Source organism: Cheilinus undulatus, linkage group 13 (genome assembly GCF_018320785.1).
Source record: "Cheilinus undulatus linkage group 13, ASM1832078v1, whole genome shotgun sequence".
NCBI lineage: Eukaryota > Metazoa > Chordata > Actinopteri > Labriformes > Labridae > Cheilinus > Cheilinus undulatus.
This window is the reverse complement of record NC_054877.1, coordinates 20,860,575-20,877,784: the sequence shown is the minus strand read 5'-3', so window position 1 is coordinate 20,877,784 and position 17,210 is coordinate 20,860,575. Positions and strand designations below refer to the sequence as shown.

At 37.1% G+C, this 17,210-nt stretch overlaps 1 protein-coding gene across 3 annotated transcripts in view; it reads right to left on the bottom strand.

Moving 5' to 3' along the window:
• Nucleotides 1-136: 136 nt before the first annotated feature.
• Nucleotides 137-17,210, bottom strand: part of LOC121520525 (laminin subunit alpha-3-like) — a 98,718-nt gene continuing 81,644 nt past the window's right edge. For 2 of the 3 annotated variants that reach the window (XM_041804013.1, XM_041804014.1), the window contains 18 exons: nt 16,949-17,111; nt 15,673-15,800; nt 15,425-15,569; nt 14,794-14,889; nt 14,528-14,679; nt 14,314-14,431; nt 14,077-14,217; nt 11,603-11,733; nt 11,267-11,401; nt 11,057-11,177; nt 6,106-6,239; nt 5,745-5,925; nt 5,472-5,630; nt 5,222-5,387; nt 4,267-4,421; nt 3,946-4,039; nt 3,733-3,852; nt 137-2,600 (listed from right to left, as the gene is read on the bottom strand). In XM_041804013.1, the coding sequence (XP_041659947.1) occupies nt 2,458-2,600; nt 3,733-3,852; nt 3,946-4,039; nt 4,267-4,421; nt 5,222-5,387; nt 5,472-5,630; nt 5,745-5,925; nt 6,106-6,239; nt 11,057-11,177; nt 11,267-11,401; nt 11,603-11,733; nt 14,077-14,217; nt 14,314-14,431; nt 14,528-14,679; nt 14,794-14,889; nt 15,425-15,569; nt 15,673-15,800; nt 16,949-17,111 (2,482 nt within the window). In that variant the 3' untranslated portion in view covers nt 137-2,457. Of the gene's footprint in view, nt 2,601-3,732; nt 3,853-3,945; nt 4,040-4,266; nt 4,422-5,221; nt 5,388-5,471; nt 5,631-5,744; nt 5,926-6,105; nt 6,240-10,374; nt 10,808-11,056; nt 11,178-11,266; nt 11,402-11,602; nt 11,734-14,076; nt 14,218-14,313; nt 14,432-14,527; nt 14,680-14,793; nt 14,890-15,424; nt 15,570-15,672; nt 15,801-16,948; nt 17,112-17,210 lie in introns of those variants that run through there. The other variant, XM_041804015.1, reaches the window with a different exon arrangement.

The window sequence follows — 17,210 nt, the reverse complement described above, 5'->3', positions numbered from 1 at the left end:
AGAGATGCAATTTTTAGGTTAAGTCTTTGTGTCAAACTTACTAAAAAGTATTCAACTCCTTGGATGTTTCACCATTTTATTGTTTTCATAAATCAATCATGGTCAATACAATGTGGCTTTTTGAAATGGGAGTCACTTGAGTGTAGTGTATGTGTCTCATCTGACTGTAGTACAAAGAAAGACACCTGTGTCTCGAAGGTCCAGTCACTAGTTTTATCAGTATCCCTGGATACCATTACACCATGAAGACAAAAGAACACTCCAGGCAACTTAGAGAAAATGTTATTGAAAAGACCACGTCATGGGATGGATAGAAAAAAACAAGGCACTGAACATCCCCAGAATTTAGTTAATCCATCATCAAGAAATGGAAGTTATATGGCATGTGTAAATCTGCCAACATCATGTCGTCCTTACAAACTGAGTGACTGACTATGCAAGAAAACTAGGCCACCAGGACACCTATGACTTCTCTGAAGGAGTGGCCAGCTCCAGCAGCTGAGATGGGAGAACAACAACTGTTGCCCAGTCAAAGCTTTATGAAAGAGTGACAAGAGAAAGCCGCTGTTGAAGAAAACTCACATTAAATCTCCACCAGAGTTTGTCAAAGGCATGTGGGAGACTCAGTGGTCAGGTAGAAGAAAGTTCCTTGGTCTAATGAGACCAAAATGGTTCTTTGTGGCCATCAGAAAAGATGCTATATTTGGCTGATACCGAACACAAAACATTACCACAAACACACCCCCACCACTGTGAAGCATGGTGGTGGCAGCGTCATGCTGTGGGGATGCCTCTCAGCAGCTAGCACTGGAAGGCTTGTAAAGGCAGAGGGTAAAATAATACAGCATTATATAAGAAAATCCAGAAGGACTAGCTTCTTCCAGTCTGCAAGAGAACTACAGCTTGGTAGAAGATTTATTTTCCAGCAAGAAAATGACTCAAAGCATACAACAAAAGCTACACAGAAATGGTTTGAAGACAACAAAGTGAATGTTCTGGAGTGACTGAGTCAAAGCCTAGATCTAAATTCAGTAGACAATTTGTGGCTGGGCCTGAAAAAGGCTTTTTAGAATTATACTGACCTTGACTGATTAATGAATTTAATAAAAGGGTAAAATATCCAAAGGTTGAATGCTTTTTATAGTCACTGTATATTATTTCCATGTTTTTACACATATTCCCTTATCTCATTTATTATATTTCTATCTTAGTCAAAGTTTCATCATACTCATTTTCAAATTATTATGTATTCATGAAAATTGCAAATGATATTTGTCAGTCTTCTTAATCAAATACATGTTGCAAAAGAATGCATGTCTCAACACATAAAGTAATGCAAGATATCAGCATGAACATAAGATAAAAGACGTTTCTCAAGACCTACTTATGGCACTGAGCAGTATTTAAAAAGCACGTTAATTGCACAGATTACAAAATGGATATCAAATCAGTGGTCACGAGACAGGAATGCATGTAAAAACTGTCCAATAGTCATGCATATTTCATATCACAGATGTTTACACAAATGTACAGAGAAGTAAAAGTAAACATTTGCTGGGGAATTTCAAACATCTCCTCATCTTCCTTCATCTTTTGGGTTATATTACTTTCAGTTTTCCAACTCTATTTAGTTATGGTCCCAAACATGAACTGCAGGACTTATGCAAAAGGCATCTATTTAGATAGTTTTTAACTTAAAGACAATGCTCAGTAAAACTCACAAATTGTGTTCTGCTTTATCTGAAACTTAAAGCTACACAGAAATTGTAATGTGAGAAAAAAGGAATGCAATATGAAAAATGAATTCAGAATAACAGTATAAAATATGGGGTAGAAACATGTGATTTCATAGCTTGTGTAAAGACTCCATTCCAAATAAACCAGCTCAAATGAAAAATTCTACATGCAAGCATCCAGAAAGTAAAAAGAAATAGTTACACAGACCCTGAAATGTCACTGTTGAGCACCATGGGTGTAAACGTACAAATTCTGGTATAAACTTTAGACAAAATCTACACTATCAGTGTTGATTTTCATTACAGCACCATCACAAAGGTGTCATTTGTTTTCTTAAAGTGCTGGCTGCTCACACTGCAGTCCTAACCAATCACAAACTTATCATTTGAAATGAATGGATCAACACATCTGACTGTAAAACAACTGTTGGAGTAAGCATTTGTCTATCTGTGCCACAATACATGATTTGATCACAAAATAAATACAGAAAGGTTTAACCGAGCAAAAATTACAATGGATCTGTAATCCTTTCCTGACATATCTATTTTACAAACAGAATCACACACTTTCAAAAACACACACACATATCCACACATACTCCTTATAATATATACAATCTTACACACAAACACATTCTCTGTCTTGGTAACAGATTGCACATGGCTAACGGTGACATGGTCCCAGGTTTTGTTGCATGGTGGTGCTGAATCAGATGCTCCTTCAGCCAGGACACTCTTTGAGGTTGACTGGACCAAACACGCCAGACAGTCTGTCGAAAGAGACCGGCTCACTGTTGATCCTCAGGTCCTGGATGCATCCCATAAAGGACGATGTGACAGGAAGCATCTGGTGCACTGACATATCTACAGCAGAAATGTAACACGTGGGTAAGAGTATCAGCTTATTTTCTACATATTAATTTGATATTTGCTGTTTGCATGTAAACTTGTAGGATAAAAGTCAAAGTCTATTTTGTAAAAAATCCTAAATTTTATTAAAAAGTCATATGAAAACCTGGATTGCTAACTTTAAAAAAAAAATGGCCTTTTAGGCTACAGTTTATTACTTTTTTTTTGTTTTGTTTTTTTTACATGAAAGGACTTGCCTGGCCCGTACAGAGCCCTGACCTCAACCCCACTGAGCACCTATGGGACAGACTGGAACAGAGGTTGTGAGGTTGAGCTAGGTCTTCTTATCCAACATCAGTGCTTGACCTCATTAATGCTCTATAGAATGCATGGGCACAAATTCCCACAAAACATTCCAGATCTTGTGGAAAGCGTGTATAGAAAAGTAAAAACTGTTATAGCTGCAAAAGGGGGCCAACTCCATATTAAAGCACATGTATTGTATTTGAATACAATTTCATTATAATCGCTTTTGGTGTAATGGTCAGGCATCCAAATACTTTGTCCACGGGATGTATCTGTGTTAAAATGACACCTTAGAGAACAGATGTTCACAGATGAGCAAAGGCTTGAATTTTGGGGATCACTAAAATAATCTGTAATCTAATCACGTCATCCCTGAGTCAGAGTGGACATTTGTGCAAAGTTTGAAGAAAATTCCTCAAAGCTTTCTCTCTTTCATAACAACAATAATAATGACTGATCTGTGTAAGTACAATCAGATAACCCAAAAATATAATGTCTCAGCCTCAGCTATCACTGGCATGGGGACATTAAAAGGCAAAATAAAACACACACGCAAAAGATTAACCAGAATACATGCAAATAAAAAGAATTAAACTGAGTAATCAAGTATATATCCAAACGCAAAGCACTAACAAATGAATGAAGTTTAAGAAATACAAGAATAAAGGCAATAAATGATGAAAAAAGGATATAAGACAAAGTAATTATAATGTGTGAATTTTTTACTATGAACAGCATGGCTGCAGAATCACTTTATTTCTGAGATATTTTCAAATGTTACTGATGCGTAACTAAGTTTAAAAACAAATCTCAGTAGAATAACTCCCATTTTAACACTTACCAGGAATGCCACCCACATACAAGGAGTATTTGGTCAAAGATGTAGAGGAAGATGGTGGACCAATCTTGTAATTGTCTATTGTGTCCACATGCAGCTGCACAACATTTTTCCTCTTGATCACTAAAAGACACATTACCAGTAAAGATGATTACATTGTTATAGCAGCATTGTTACTTCAATGATGTTTTGTGAGGATTATCTTTGACAGTTTACCTGAAATTTTATGAAACCCTCCATCGCATAAGGAAGATTTTGGCTTCACCCTCACCATGAATTCCCCTTGACCATTGTTCGCTTGTGCAAATACCTGTAAATGGAAACATTTCCAAACATGGTTTGAATTGTATTTAAAGGAGAAAAACATTAAAGAGCACAGTATACTATGTTTATTATGAAATAGAAGTATTTATCAACTTAGACTTATTAAACCAAAGTCTTGATTTGCCAGAATTATTTTTTATAGCCATGTTACAGTAAAGATAAAAGAATAGATGTTGCATCATCACTGAGGTGGCTAAGTGTGTCAGGCCTTACCTCTCCTCTGAGCATGTACACAGTGAGATAGTGTCCCGTTGCAAGTTCATATTGGGTCCTGCTGGAATCACCAATATGTAGCAGGAGTCCAGCCAGACTCCGTGGACGAATGTTAAACAGAAGCTCAAAACTGGAACCGATAACGAAGGTGTTGTCTGAAAGCAGAAAAACATCTGCATTATCAACTTTGTCTATGTTACAGGACAATGCTTCCCACAGTGTGGGCCAGGGCCCACCTAGTGGGCCCCAGAGGTACTGCAGGTTGGCCATGAGAAGTTATGTACAATAACTAAAAACTGATAGTGAAGAAGTTATTAAAAAAAAAATTATCACGTTATTTTCTTAGTCTGCGGAGTTATAAAACACAGCAGAAAGTTTCAACTCATGTAAGTTTTTTGCCATTTATTTTGTCTTATGTATGGAACTGGTGTCACAGTTTAACTGGTGTTAAATTCATTGGTGACACCACTCCCTTACTGATTTTAAGAATGCATCAGTGCCCTCGTGGACAGTAATGCTAATACAAAAGTGCCACAAAGAAAATTTAAGTGACTTTGTAAACGCCTGATTAAAAATAAAATAATTGGCCTGTAGATCATTAATTTCTCTTTGTGAACCCACACACACACTTTCTGAATAATGTCAATGTCTCTAAAAGCCAAGCATTTGCCTTGAAATTCTTAATCATCGAAATATAAATCTAAAGATAAATAGAAATAGCCCATAGTGCAGAGGTGAGACATACAGAATGTATTAAAGTAAGCATGATTATTAATTATGTAATTATGAAGAAGATGGAATAATCCACATAAGCTTTTTGTTTGTATTTGCTACCATGTTCAGGAGGAGGCAAACATGTTCTTGTGATTCCCTTTGTTCATCAACAGGACCTAAGGGCAATTAGTTAAAAAACATGCTGTAGTATTAACAGTTAGATTTACAGAGATAAACTCACTGATAGTCACATGTGCTCCATTCCCTGAGAAATAAGCTCCTCTCTGTGTCTGCCCCTCAAAGCAGGGCCCAGCACCATGGTTTGTGGTTGGATTCAACATTGGTGCTCCATTCATTTTAAAGCTGCGGATACAGCCGGAGACACTGTGCTTTGGGAGGGCCTTCGACTAAAATTAAGAAAAAAAACAATTCAAATTTTAAAACTTCAGATAGCCATGAGAATGTGTGGTTTAATTGTTTGTTCGTTTTACCTTTAGCTCTCTATGAAGAGACTCTGGAGCGCTGCCCAGGTACACAGGAGACACAAAGTGCTGCATGGCAGTCAGCTCAGAGTTTGTCAGCTGACCATCCAGAGCCCTGATCCCATCCACCACCAACCGAAATTTCTTCTTCTCCAAACTGAAAATGACCTGAAGACAGAAAATTCAAACAACAACAAAATATTATGCATAAGTAGATGTAAAAATGGTTGCAAATATATCTATATGTGCAAATATACATATGTCTGATAAAAGTCCACTCACAGAGTGCCACCTTCCATCGTTGTACTTCTCTCTGTTGAAGATCTCCTTCTGTTTGCCCACCGACAGTCTGATCCTGCCTTTGGATAGATAAAGGGCGAGGTGAGAGCGCCCTCCTCTGGTAGCAGCAAAGAACAGCAGGCCTTCAGGAGATCTGGTCCTGATATCCAGGGAAAAGTGAGGCCTGGAGAGGGAGAAAAAAAAAAACATCTTTAGTGTTTCTACTATTGGATTGGGTTGGATTGCAAAATTGGAACCATTCTTTGGGCAACAGAGTGAGACACTTTTTTTCATTTATGAATCAGCCACAACAGTAAATGTGTGTCAACATGAAAACTATGTAGGAGGGTAAACAGGATCTCACCTGGGCTGCAGGACTTGTAGAGGAAGACTGTAGCTTAGGCTGCTAACAGGACCACCCAAGCGATAAGCATGTTGAACCATAGCTGGTAACGCACACTCTGATAGACTCTCATTTTTCCGCTGTATCACACTTTCCTAAAACAAGACAAATACAAAGAAGTTAACAATCAAATCTTTGCTTGCTCAAAGGAGTTCAGGAAGACTCCACAAAGGTTCAGCTCTGTGAAAAAAGTAAGAGGGAAGTTTACTTTAAAGTGGTTAAAGTAACAAAAATAATAAACTACATATATACTTAAATTGCACCAAATTGAGGACTAAACAGAACATTTACAATAAATTAGATAAAATGATTTGATGCAAGCTGACAACATCACTCCATCTGCTAATTATTTGGTATTTTTTGCTGAAATATTTAGCCAGCAAACTGTCAGTAATAAATAATTTGTAAGAAATGCCCATCACACTTCCCTTTAGTGAAACCTGACTGATTTAAAAAGGATTTGAAGCTCCATCTCTCCCAAGTCCATTAATGTACTTGCCTATCATGATTACATTTCCACCAAGCATTCCATTTCTTTCTGGTTCGGTGCAGCACACAATTACAGCGCCTATAGAGTATTCACCCCCTTAGATGTTTCAGTTCATGGTCAATATAATTTGGCCTTTTTGACCAAAAAAAAAAAAACTCTTTCATGTCCAAGGGAAAACAAATTCCTACAGTTATGCCAATTTAATAAAAATACATAATGTAAAATAAAAATAAAATGACTGACCTAATTCAGCAGAGGTCCAGCTAACTGGTACTAGTAGTCTCACTATTAGTGAAATGGAGATCATGTGAGTGCAGTGAATGTGTCTCAAGTAACTGTAGTTTAAAGACACGTGTGTCTGGAAGATCCAGTCACTGACCAATCAGTATTCCTGGCTACCATTACACCATAAAGACAAAAGAACTCAAGCAACTCAGAGAAATGGTTATTGAAAAGAACAAGTCAGGGGATGGATACCAAAAAAATGGCACTGAACGTTCCCTGGAGTTCTGTTAAATCCACCATCAAGAAATGGAAGGAATAAAGCACATGTGTAAATCTGCCAACATCAGGCCGTCCTCACAAACTGAGTGAGTGTGCAAGAAGGAGACTAGTGAGAGAGGCCACCAAGACACCTATGACTACTCTGAAGGAGTGACAAGATTCAGCAGCTAAGATGGGAGACTCTGCATACAACAACTATTGCCCAGGTTCTTCACCAGCCAAAGCTTTATGGGAGAGTGACAAAGAGAAAGCCACTGTTGATAAAAACTCAAATTAAATCTCAACTAGAGTTCACCAAAAGGCATCAGGGAGACTCCACTGTCAAGTTCTTTGGTCTGATGAGATCAAAATGGTTCCTTTTGGCCATCAGACAAGATGATATGGTTGGTGGACACCAAATACAATAACATCACCACAAACACATCATCCCCTCTGTCTAGCACAGTGGTGGCAGCATCATGCTGTGGGCATGCTTCTCAGCAGCCGACCCTGGAAGGCTTGTAAAGGTTAGCGGGTAAAATGATTGTGGAAAATCTTGTAGTACAATCTTATTCAGTCTGCAATAGAGCTATGGCTTGGGTAAAGATTCATTTTCTAGCAAGATAAGGACCTGAAGCATATAGCTAAAGCTACACAGAAATGGTGAAGAGACAACAAGGTGAATGTTTAGGAGTGGCCGAGTCAAAGCCCAGACCTCAATCCAATAGATGATTTCTGGCTGAACTTGAAAAAGGCTGTTCACATCCCATCTCTGTGCAACCTGATGGAGCTTGAGCAGTTTTGCAAAGAAAAATGGAGTTCAGATGAGCTAGCCTGGTAGAGGGAAAGCAAAAATAGGAGTGCCCTCTAAACAAAAAACGGCAAAAAAAGGACTTACTGGAAAACGAGACGTCAGCACTCAAAAAATGTCCTTTTAAGCAGTTTTATTGAAGCAACACACAACGGAACGCTGAATAAGATCACAAGTCGAAACAGGTCCGTAGTGCCTTGCTTCGATAACACTGCTTAAAAGGATATTCTTAATGTGCTGACGTCTCGTCTAGTCTAAAAGAGACCTGTCCACACAGACGGCAGTGCCGTGATTGCAGTCAAATGAAGGGGGTGAATATTTATGCTGTCATTAATTTTATATTACAAGTTTTTATCAAATTGAAATTACTTTGTAGAAAGCCATTTTCACTTTGACAATAAAGTGGATTTTTTTTTAACTTCTTCTGTCAAAAAAGCCAAATTATATTGACCATGATTGATTTATTAAAATCAATTGAAGCGTAAAACATCCAAGGGGGTGAATACTTTTTAAAGTCACTGTATGCACATTTTTACTGTCAAAAGTTTAGAATTGCACCAAAATAACTGATATGTACAGTCCTACATTTTGGGCAACTTTCTGTTGGGGTGCCAAGTGTCGATATCAAATTCTAAAGGGTTGGGCTAGACACTACACATCTGCCATGGAAGGCAAGCCGTACAAAACCACACTGAACCAAACCAGACTGCTTGGTGGAAATGCACCAATGAGAAGTCTGCAGACAGAGCAAACAAGTTGTGAAGATAAATTCAGTGAAATTTGAGCTTTTGTGTAAATGACGATGAAATTGTGCCAGCACTCAACAAAATTAATAAAGAGATGCTGTGAACACTAGACAGAAATACAGCAGATACTAAACATTATGTAATTTCACTATTCATGCTGTTAGTGTTGATGATTGGCCAGTGGTTACTTTAGGTTTCATGATCAATACTGTCACACTTTTTCTGTTTATCTGAATTTTTGTTCAGTTGACACATAATTTGAACTTCCCATTTATATTTGAGTTAATAGATTCCTAGAAATGCCTGTTTAAAATTGCTTATGTCGGCCTTGTACTGTGCAAAACCGATGATGGATGAGGGTCTGATAACGAAGCATACCAAACACCTGATGTGATGAAATACTTAATAATGCAACAAAGAGAAGCCCATGAATCATGACTGATTGTCTGAGCAGCATTTCTTCAATATTTTGGCTCTGTGTTCATGCTTCATTTGTAGTGTAGACTGTGGTGATTAATGCACTTGTGTGAACTCATGCAGCAGCTGAGAATTCATTCATCAGGAAAGCTTTTGTAGGGTCAAATAGGGTCTGCAAGCTTGTTGGAGTGTGGTTATGACAAGTCCTTATTAGTCTCATGATCACATTTTTCCCTTATACTTTATTTATCCCTCTAAGGGGAAATTTAGTCTCTGTTGTTGAACCTGCTACATGCATATGGGCTAGGATTACACACATGCACAAACAGAATCTTATGGTCATGACATGGAGAGATTTCAGAGAGAGGGGAACTTGACTGGGAGCTCGCACTTCTTCAGACACCACCAAATTCCACTCTTAGCTCCAGGACTTGAACCAGTGGCCCTCGATACACAGTACAAATTCACAAATTTATTTGACCACCACTCAAAGTAAGGTTTATGTCACAGCTGCCCTAAATTAACAGCATTGGTAAAAATTGGTAAAACCAGTCATTTTTTAAGTTTCTGCAATGGTTAATACACCAATATGTAGAAGCTCTTTAACTGAAATGATATTTTTAATGCTAAAATATAATTATTTTTGTCATCCATGAATTTTCAAATTTACTGATTTACAAAAAAACTGAAAAAATAGTAAAGCACATTATTATTTCTAATGAATATGTCAACTTATAGATATTTACTTGCATTCCTTAACAGAATAATTAGTTTTAGTGGTTAAATGTATGCTTGATTCATTCCTGACTTCTCAGAATAGCCCAGTGAGCCGGCTCAAATTTGGGTATAAAGAGGTGAATTTAGTTTGAAATTCCTCATTCCTGTTTAAAATGGTAAAACGTGGAGAGCTCACTGAAAATAAAGAGTCTGCATTAAAGCACTTCATGATGCTGGATGGTCTCTGAGACAGGTGGTCTGATAAATTTGTTAAGCACTGTACATACAGCTTTATAATAAGATTGCCATTCAACATTTTGCAGTGATTTTATGCTTTGGTTTCATGCTTTTGAAACAATATTAGTGGTTGTGTTATCACAATATTTCACTTCAAGGCATGGTGATGTAGCATGTGCTTCCAAAGCTCACAAGAAAACAACATAAATCCCGTGAGTTCTTGGCTTACTGCAGCATATATTTCCAAAATGAAGTGCATTCAATTTTAGAATACTTTTAGTACATTGAATTTAAAAATGCAAAATTCATTGTTTTATGTCAAAGAAAGAAAACCATAAAAGCCAAAAATATATTCAAATGACTTCTTCCAGGTGAATCAGGTAATGTTAAGGAATTTGACTGTGTTTGTTTAAATAAATTGTAATTATTTATTAAATGATGTTATCATTTCAAGCAAGCATTGGTGTTAGGATGTAGATTGTCGAGTTACATGAAAGAAAGAAAGAAAGAAAGAAAAAAAACAAGACATGAGCTGATTTTCAGTTTTGTTTTCAGTGAGTAGATTTTTAAATAAAATAGACAAAGATACAACACATTTAACAATGATTATTGTGAAAGTTCATGCAACCTTTTTATTCAAGTACACTGCAGATGGATGAGCTTGTGAATAACCAACATAACATGGTGATGAAAGCTTGTATATATTAAAACTATAGATTCTTGTCAGCATCAGCAGGTCTTAGGTTTCCTTCTTCTTCATCTCTGGAAATGAGGCAGCAAAATAAAATGTAAACAAAGTCAACATGAGGCATATTCTATGTGATGTATTTTTGTTCATTAAATATTTATACAGAATATATAGAAGAGAAAGATATACCTAATGGGTCTGACTTACAGTCAGTGACTGGAATCATCTCACCATGTATTATTATAAAGCAAGAAATGTGAGGAATGCTAAAATAAAAATGTTCTTTTATGGTTTAAATTTTGGCATATAAGACAAACACTCACCTTTCTAGAAGTTCGGTCCAGCATAAGTTGAGCAGGATTTTCGACAGCACAAGTATCCAGCAAGACTTCTCCGGAGGCTTTAAAGGCGCTGAAGTCCTCAGCATGGAACAGACTTTCTGGTCTGGAAACAAATATAACAAATTAAATAAGCCTGTCAAATATCCAACGGTAGATGTGTCTATTCTATATTATTAAATTATGAAAGATTACCTCCTTGTGTAAAGGTTGGAAATACATCCTTTGAAACTGTTTTTTCCCAGGATCATGGTGCCGCTTGTGTCAGGAATCAAAGTGCTGCCACTGTGTTCCTTACCCTCATCTTCATCGTCAACAATCATCATAATCCTGTGTGGAACATAATCAAATGATTTAGACTACGTCAGAAATCAAGAAGCTTATAAGTTGCTATTGTTTATTTTGTATTATAATTCTGAAGAGTTTGAATAAAACTTTAGAGAAAAGTTATAACATTTAATGCTCTCTCTAATTCAAATAAAATAATACCAATTAGATAAGCAATATGCTTGAATGTCACATTATTCATACCTTCCTGATCTTTTAGTTATAGTCAAATAATGCCACTGGTCATCATTGTACTGGTTATTTGATTTCCAGATCTTGTCGTTGAAGATGAGAACCACATAGCCATTTTCCAATGAAAGATTGATGCCATTAGCCTATAAAACAGGAAAAACAAACATATTAATAAAGTCTGCCTGCAGTATCTTACAAAGCCAATATATGATAGCAAACCATCCTGGTACTTTGCTTAATCAATGCCAACCCTGCCCCTTTCTGAATGAAAACATTCCTTTTAGGACAGGATCTCTAGCAATTTAAACACTTATAACATGAAAACTGTGCATTTAAGAGCTACTAAAGGAGTGAATTAAAAATAAAAATGCTGCCTTTTCTGAACAGGAACTTCACAAAATCAGACTGTCTGTTAGAATTCTCTCTCTGTAAAACTGGACAAACGGCCTAATCTCTTGTGACCAGCGATCAGGTTCAGGTTCAGATTACTTCATTTGTGCCATTAGGTAACTTTTCTTTACAGCCAGCGAGATTGTAACATCCATTATGGCACAGAGGTCACAACAAGACGGAAGTGACACAAAACAATAAACAGGGAGAAAGATAAGAGATTAAAGTTCCTAAGGCTTTATCAATCAAGCCAAAAGAAGAGAGCAAAGTACCAACCAATGCCATCAATAAAAAATCACAAATAAGTCTTAACTGAGCCAGGGCAGGGACAAGTCTAAGACTCAAATGTAAGAATTTATACATAACTATACAAATATAAATACATGTTTTCCAAAAAGTGGCTACAGTTTGTGTAGCTCAGTGATAGCAGAAGGAACAAAGTCGTTTTTATACCGCTTTGTCCTGCACCTTGGAGTTAAAGACCACTGTCCAGAAGGGAAAAGCTGAAACTCTCTGCGTGTAAAGAACTGGAATCATCATTTAACATAGATATCGGTATTGTATATCTGTAACTGTCAGGGATGCTGGATAGAGCTGTGGCTCACCAATCAGCTGACTTGACCATTTCACAACCTGTTTGAATGAATTTTTAACTCTTACAGAAGTGTGACTGAACCACGAACCAAAGAAAAAGAGAAGACTGACATCACGTGTCTTTTTTTCACCATGTTAAATGAGTTGTATTTTCACTTTCACAAAGCCAATTATACATTACTGAATGTGTGCACACAGATGGCCTAGTGCAGGAATCATCAACTACATTTGTTCAAGGGCCAGCTCATGTCTTTGCAGTCGCTTTGGGGGCCACACTATTGCATTAACTAAATTAAATAAACTTTTTTATTAATTAACATATTATTCTTTAAATATTTTTATTTTCGTTGAAATTTAACTTATTCTGAGCCTTTAGTAGTGAACTCAGTCCCAGAAGTGGGCGACTGAGATGTTACAGCCACATATTTCTGAGGCTTCCATGCAGTCCATCACTGGGTTTGACGTAAATATGCCGCATCATGATTGATGAAAAAAAACATATGGCGGAAACAGATCTTTTGTTTAAATTTTCAGGCAGTGAAAAATAGTGGATTTTTGTAAAACTGATCAAAGTTAAGCCAATCTTTAAAACAAACTGTTACAATCTCAATTATTTTGGGGCTTACTCTAATATCTGTAGGGACAGAGGGAAAAGGCACCCTATATGCAACAGTATATTCTTTTCTCAGCACATTTTCTGAATTTCATTAATCTCCTGGGGGCCAGATGGGAAGCTTTGGGGGCCTGATGTGACTCCCGGGCCCCAACTGATGATCAGTGGGCTAGTGATTAGGTCACACCCCATATAAACAGGCAACCTGGGTTCTTTATACACTCTTTCATCCTTTTTTCTAACTTTATCAACTGTCCTTCTCTGTAAAATGAAGGCACAGAAAGCTCAAAAATAAACCTTTAGGGTGCCAGTTTAGCTCAGTGGGTGCCAAAATACAGAGACTACAGTGCTCAGTGCACTAGTCGCAGTGTCTATTCCCAGTCTCAGCACTGGTTGGTGCAGGTCTAAGCCCCATATTTCCTATCTCTTCAACTGTCCCAGTTAATACAGGCTATACAAATCATCCTAAAAAAAAGATAATAATAACAATAATATATCACCGAATGTGAATGTGTGAAGATATTCACAGGCAGGTAGATTACATCTCCTGCTGTCTCAGAGATAGCGTGTCTTAAAGTCAATGGGAACATAGCACAACTCCCTTAGTTCCTCTTTATTCTTCTCTAGTTTCATCCCAAAGCCACAGAGTTCTTATCTTGCACTCCTCTGTCCTTTGAGGATGAACAATTTATTTAAACACTATGTTTTTGAAATGGTTTGAAGGACAAAATGCAAAGTGTAACCACTGTTTACTATAATGCCATTCCGTCTCGGGGTTTGTTTTCACCCAAATGGAGGCGTGGTCACTCTGGAGAGCGGAAATGACATTGCACTGCTTTTATCAATTTAAAAAAACATACACTGCTTTGGGTAAAGTGCAGTGACTGACCTGCTGTTTGTCCTGCAGGATGAGACCCTGATTCTGCGTGCTCCTAAAGCCGAGGGACATGGTGACATCACCAGCCAGACTGAAGCCTGCGAGGTTAGCTGACAGGGAGCTACCCAAGCTAAACTCTGCTTTACGTGGGATCTGGAAAAAACAGACAGTAAGGATCAGTGAATCAGTGGACCTATAACTTTGAGTTGGTCTAGTTATAAACATTTGTAGTTGGCATAATCATCCTACCAAGCCATCACTTGGGCACCCTTTGCTGACGCCCACTTGCTCAGCGGGCACAAAGGTGTTGCTGCCCTGCTTCATATTCCTCACGCATCCTTTGAATGGTTGCATGCTGATGTTATGTCTGAAGGGAGAAACAGAAGTGAGCTTTGATTTAAAAAAAAAAAAAAAAAAACTTCACAATAAAATTATGATGGGATCTAAATGAACAGAAACTTACCGTTCTCTTATGTCTTGTGGGATACCACCAAAATAAAACTCCTTCATTTCACTGTTACTTAGCGGGAAATTAACATCTGACTTTCCTTTTCCCATCCTGACTGTTACTTTGGTGTTAGTTTTGATAATGTTAAGGACTTCCATGTCTTCCGTCTTTAAGAGAATGTAGAAAGAAAAATTAGGAATGATGTTCATTTACAATTAAGGGATTTTTATTGACGAGAAAGAACCGGAGTGTTTGCAGAAAAGTACAAGAATATAACTTACTGGGAATACTTTGACGTTCTGTGTAACTGGCGTTGGGAGCGAGTCAGTTCGTACAACAATGGCACCCTTCTCCATCGAAATAATTAGGTATTTTTCCTATGTGGGAAAGGGAAAGAGTAATTAGTTCCTTGTAAAAATGTTCAAATCTTTCTGAACCTTGCGTAGCAAATGGAGTGGCCAGATCCATCTTACAAAACTGCAATTTGAAACGACTGTGCCTTCTCTGAGAACAGATGGACCAATCAATGAAGAGATATAAATAAAGTGACAAAAAGTACAAATATAACGTTCACTGATGAAATAAAGTGACAAAAAATAACACTAAAGACAATAGGGAATAAACAAAACAAGATATAGATGTAGAGACAGCTGTTATACAAAAAAGAGTAACAGTTATGATATTTGGCTGATGAAAGACAAGTCAGGACGTAAAGAAACTTTAACAGCCAAAGAAGAAAACTAATAGTCAAAATAAAGGTAATACATGTGGTAAATGAGGAAAACTGAAGATAAATAAAATACACATTGTGATAAGGCTATACATGTATACAAGGTTGGATGCTTATGTTAAAAGTATTTGTGATAGAAAGAAATTAAAACAAATAAAGAAATTTAAAAAACTTTGATATACCTCACTTCCTAAGTAAAAGAGCAGACCATTCTCTGATCGAGTATTGATGGACATGCTAAAGGTATAGAAACCTCCTGCATTTTTAATGATCCCTTTGCTGAATCCAGTGCCTTCATAGAACTCAGTTTCTAACTGAGGTGCATATCTGGAGGAAAGGAGAAAAAAAATCAGCATGCAGTTACAAAGGAGGCATAAAAGTCAAAAATAAAAGTGTTTCAGTTTCTGTTAACACTAATGATCTACTGTACCTTTTGCAGGGAGTTTCCTGATTGATGTTCACAGCCTTCTGGAAGTTATACAGGCTGACCCCTTTGTTGTTCAAGGAGGAGAATTCAATGCAACCCTCGTATTTGGGGTACTTCAGAGAATCTGGTGGCTGTGAGGCAAAACAGAGGAATGCTTGAATAAAATGTGTGCAAATGCATTGGATCCTACACTTATCATAAAGCAGCTTCATACAGCTCAAGTAACCACAGTTATTATATTAATCTAAAACTCACTAAATGAGTAAAACTAAAATGTAAACATTTTTCTACTTAACTGAAACTAAATAAAAAAAAAAATTCTGTGCTTACAAAATTAACTAAAATAAAACAAAATAAATTAGGTAAAAAATAGCCTTAGTGTTTGACACTAAGCCTTAGTGTTTCACCTTTTTAGCAGCCAAAACTGTTTTTGTGTCATTTGGGATTTTTCTACAGTGTTAACGTAGGAAAATTAACTTCCTGTTTAGACACGGACCTGCTTTTGTAAAAGAAAAGAAAAATAAATGAATATGTAAAACTATATTAACCTTGCAAGTAAACGTCTATAAAGCTGCTTCAGAGTCATAACAGAAGAGCTGTCTTAACAGACTGAAAAGCACTTCCCACTATTAACGTATCTCTGTAATCATTAATTTTAAAGCTCCAGTGAAGAACGTTAAGTTAGGGTGGTTTCACATTAGAGACCCAAGCCTGGATTCACAACGTCGGGGAGTAGAGTTGTAAAGACAATTCTTAACGTCTCCCGTCCCTTCAAAATGAAGTTGCAAAGACCTATTTCATCCTCTGAGCTGCATAGTAGATGTGAGGGTAGGATGAGGTTTGTTGTTGGCATCTCAAAAACAACTAAAATATCCATAGCAGCCAAACAGGCTCCAAACAGGTCTCCTTAAACGGTTTTCCACCTGTGTATTCTTACTGATAGACAAGTTTTTTTGCTACCTTGTTAGCATTCGAAACATAAATCAATAAGACTATGCAGGTAAAAAAATCCATAGTAGTCTGCAGGTCAGACTCCTTTCTCCCCACAGAACATAAACAAATGTTGACGTGGTGTTTGCCATGGTTGCCTCTTCTTTTCTCTTAAAAGGCTGAGTTGCAAACCAATTACATGCATACTGCCACCCTTAATTTTTATAAAATCTTAAAATAATGCTTTAGGCCTGGATGTTTTAAGTGCATGATTCTCTGGATGAAATATAGGAGCACTACAAAAATGTGTTTCATAGAATATAAACATTATTCCTGTTGTGCTGCTTACAGTGAAATCATCAGGATAACCTCCAACATAGAAAACCACATCACTAGAAGTCAGGTCCAGGAGGTTCTGATTCTGCTGTCCTTTCTGGCTGGTGATAAACGGCTTTTGGGGATTGTTTGCAGTGATTTCCTTAGTCATGGTCATCTCTGCATCTTGGTAAATTCTAAATGAGAAAAAAAAGTGGCATTCAACAATGATTAAAGATCTCCTTCATTGACAGCAAAGCTGTTGGGATGTTAATGAGTGAAAACAGATTTATTAC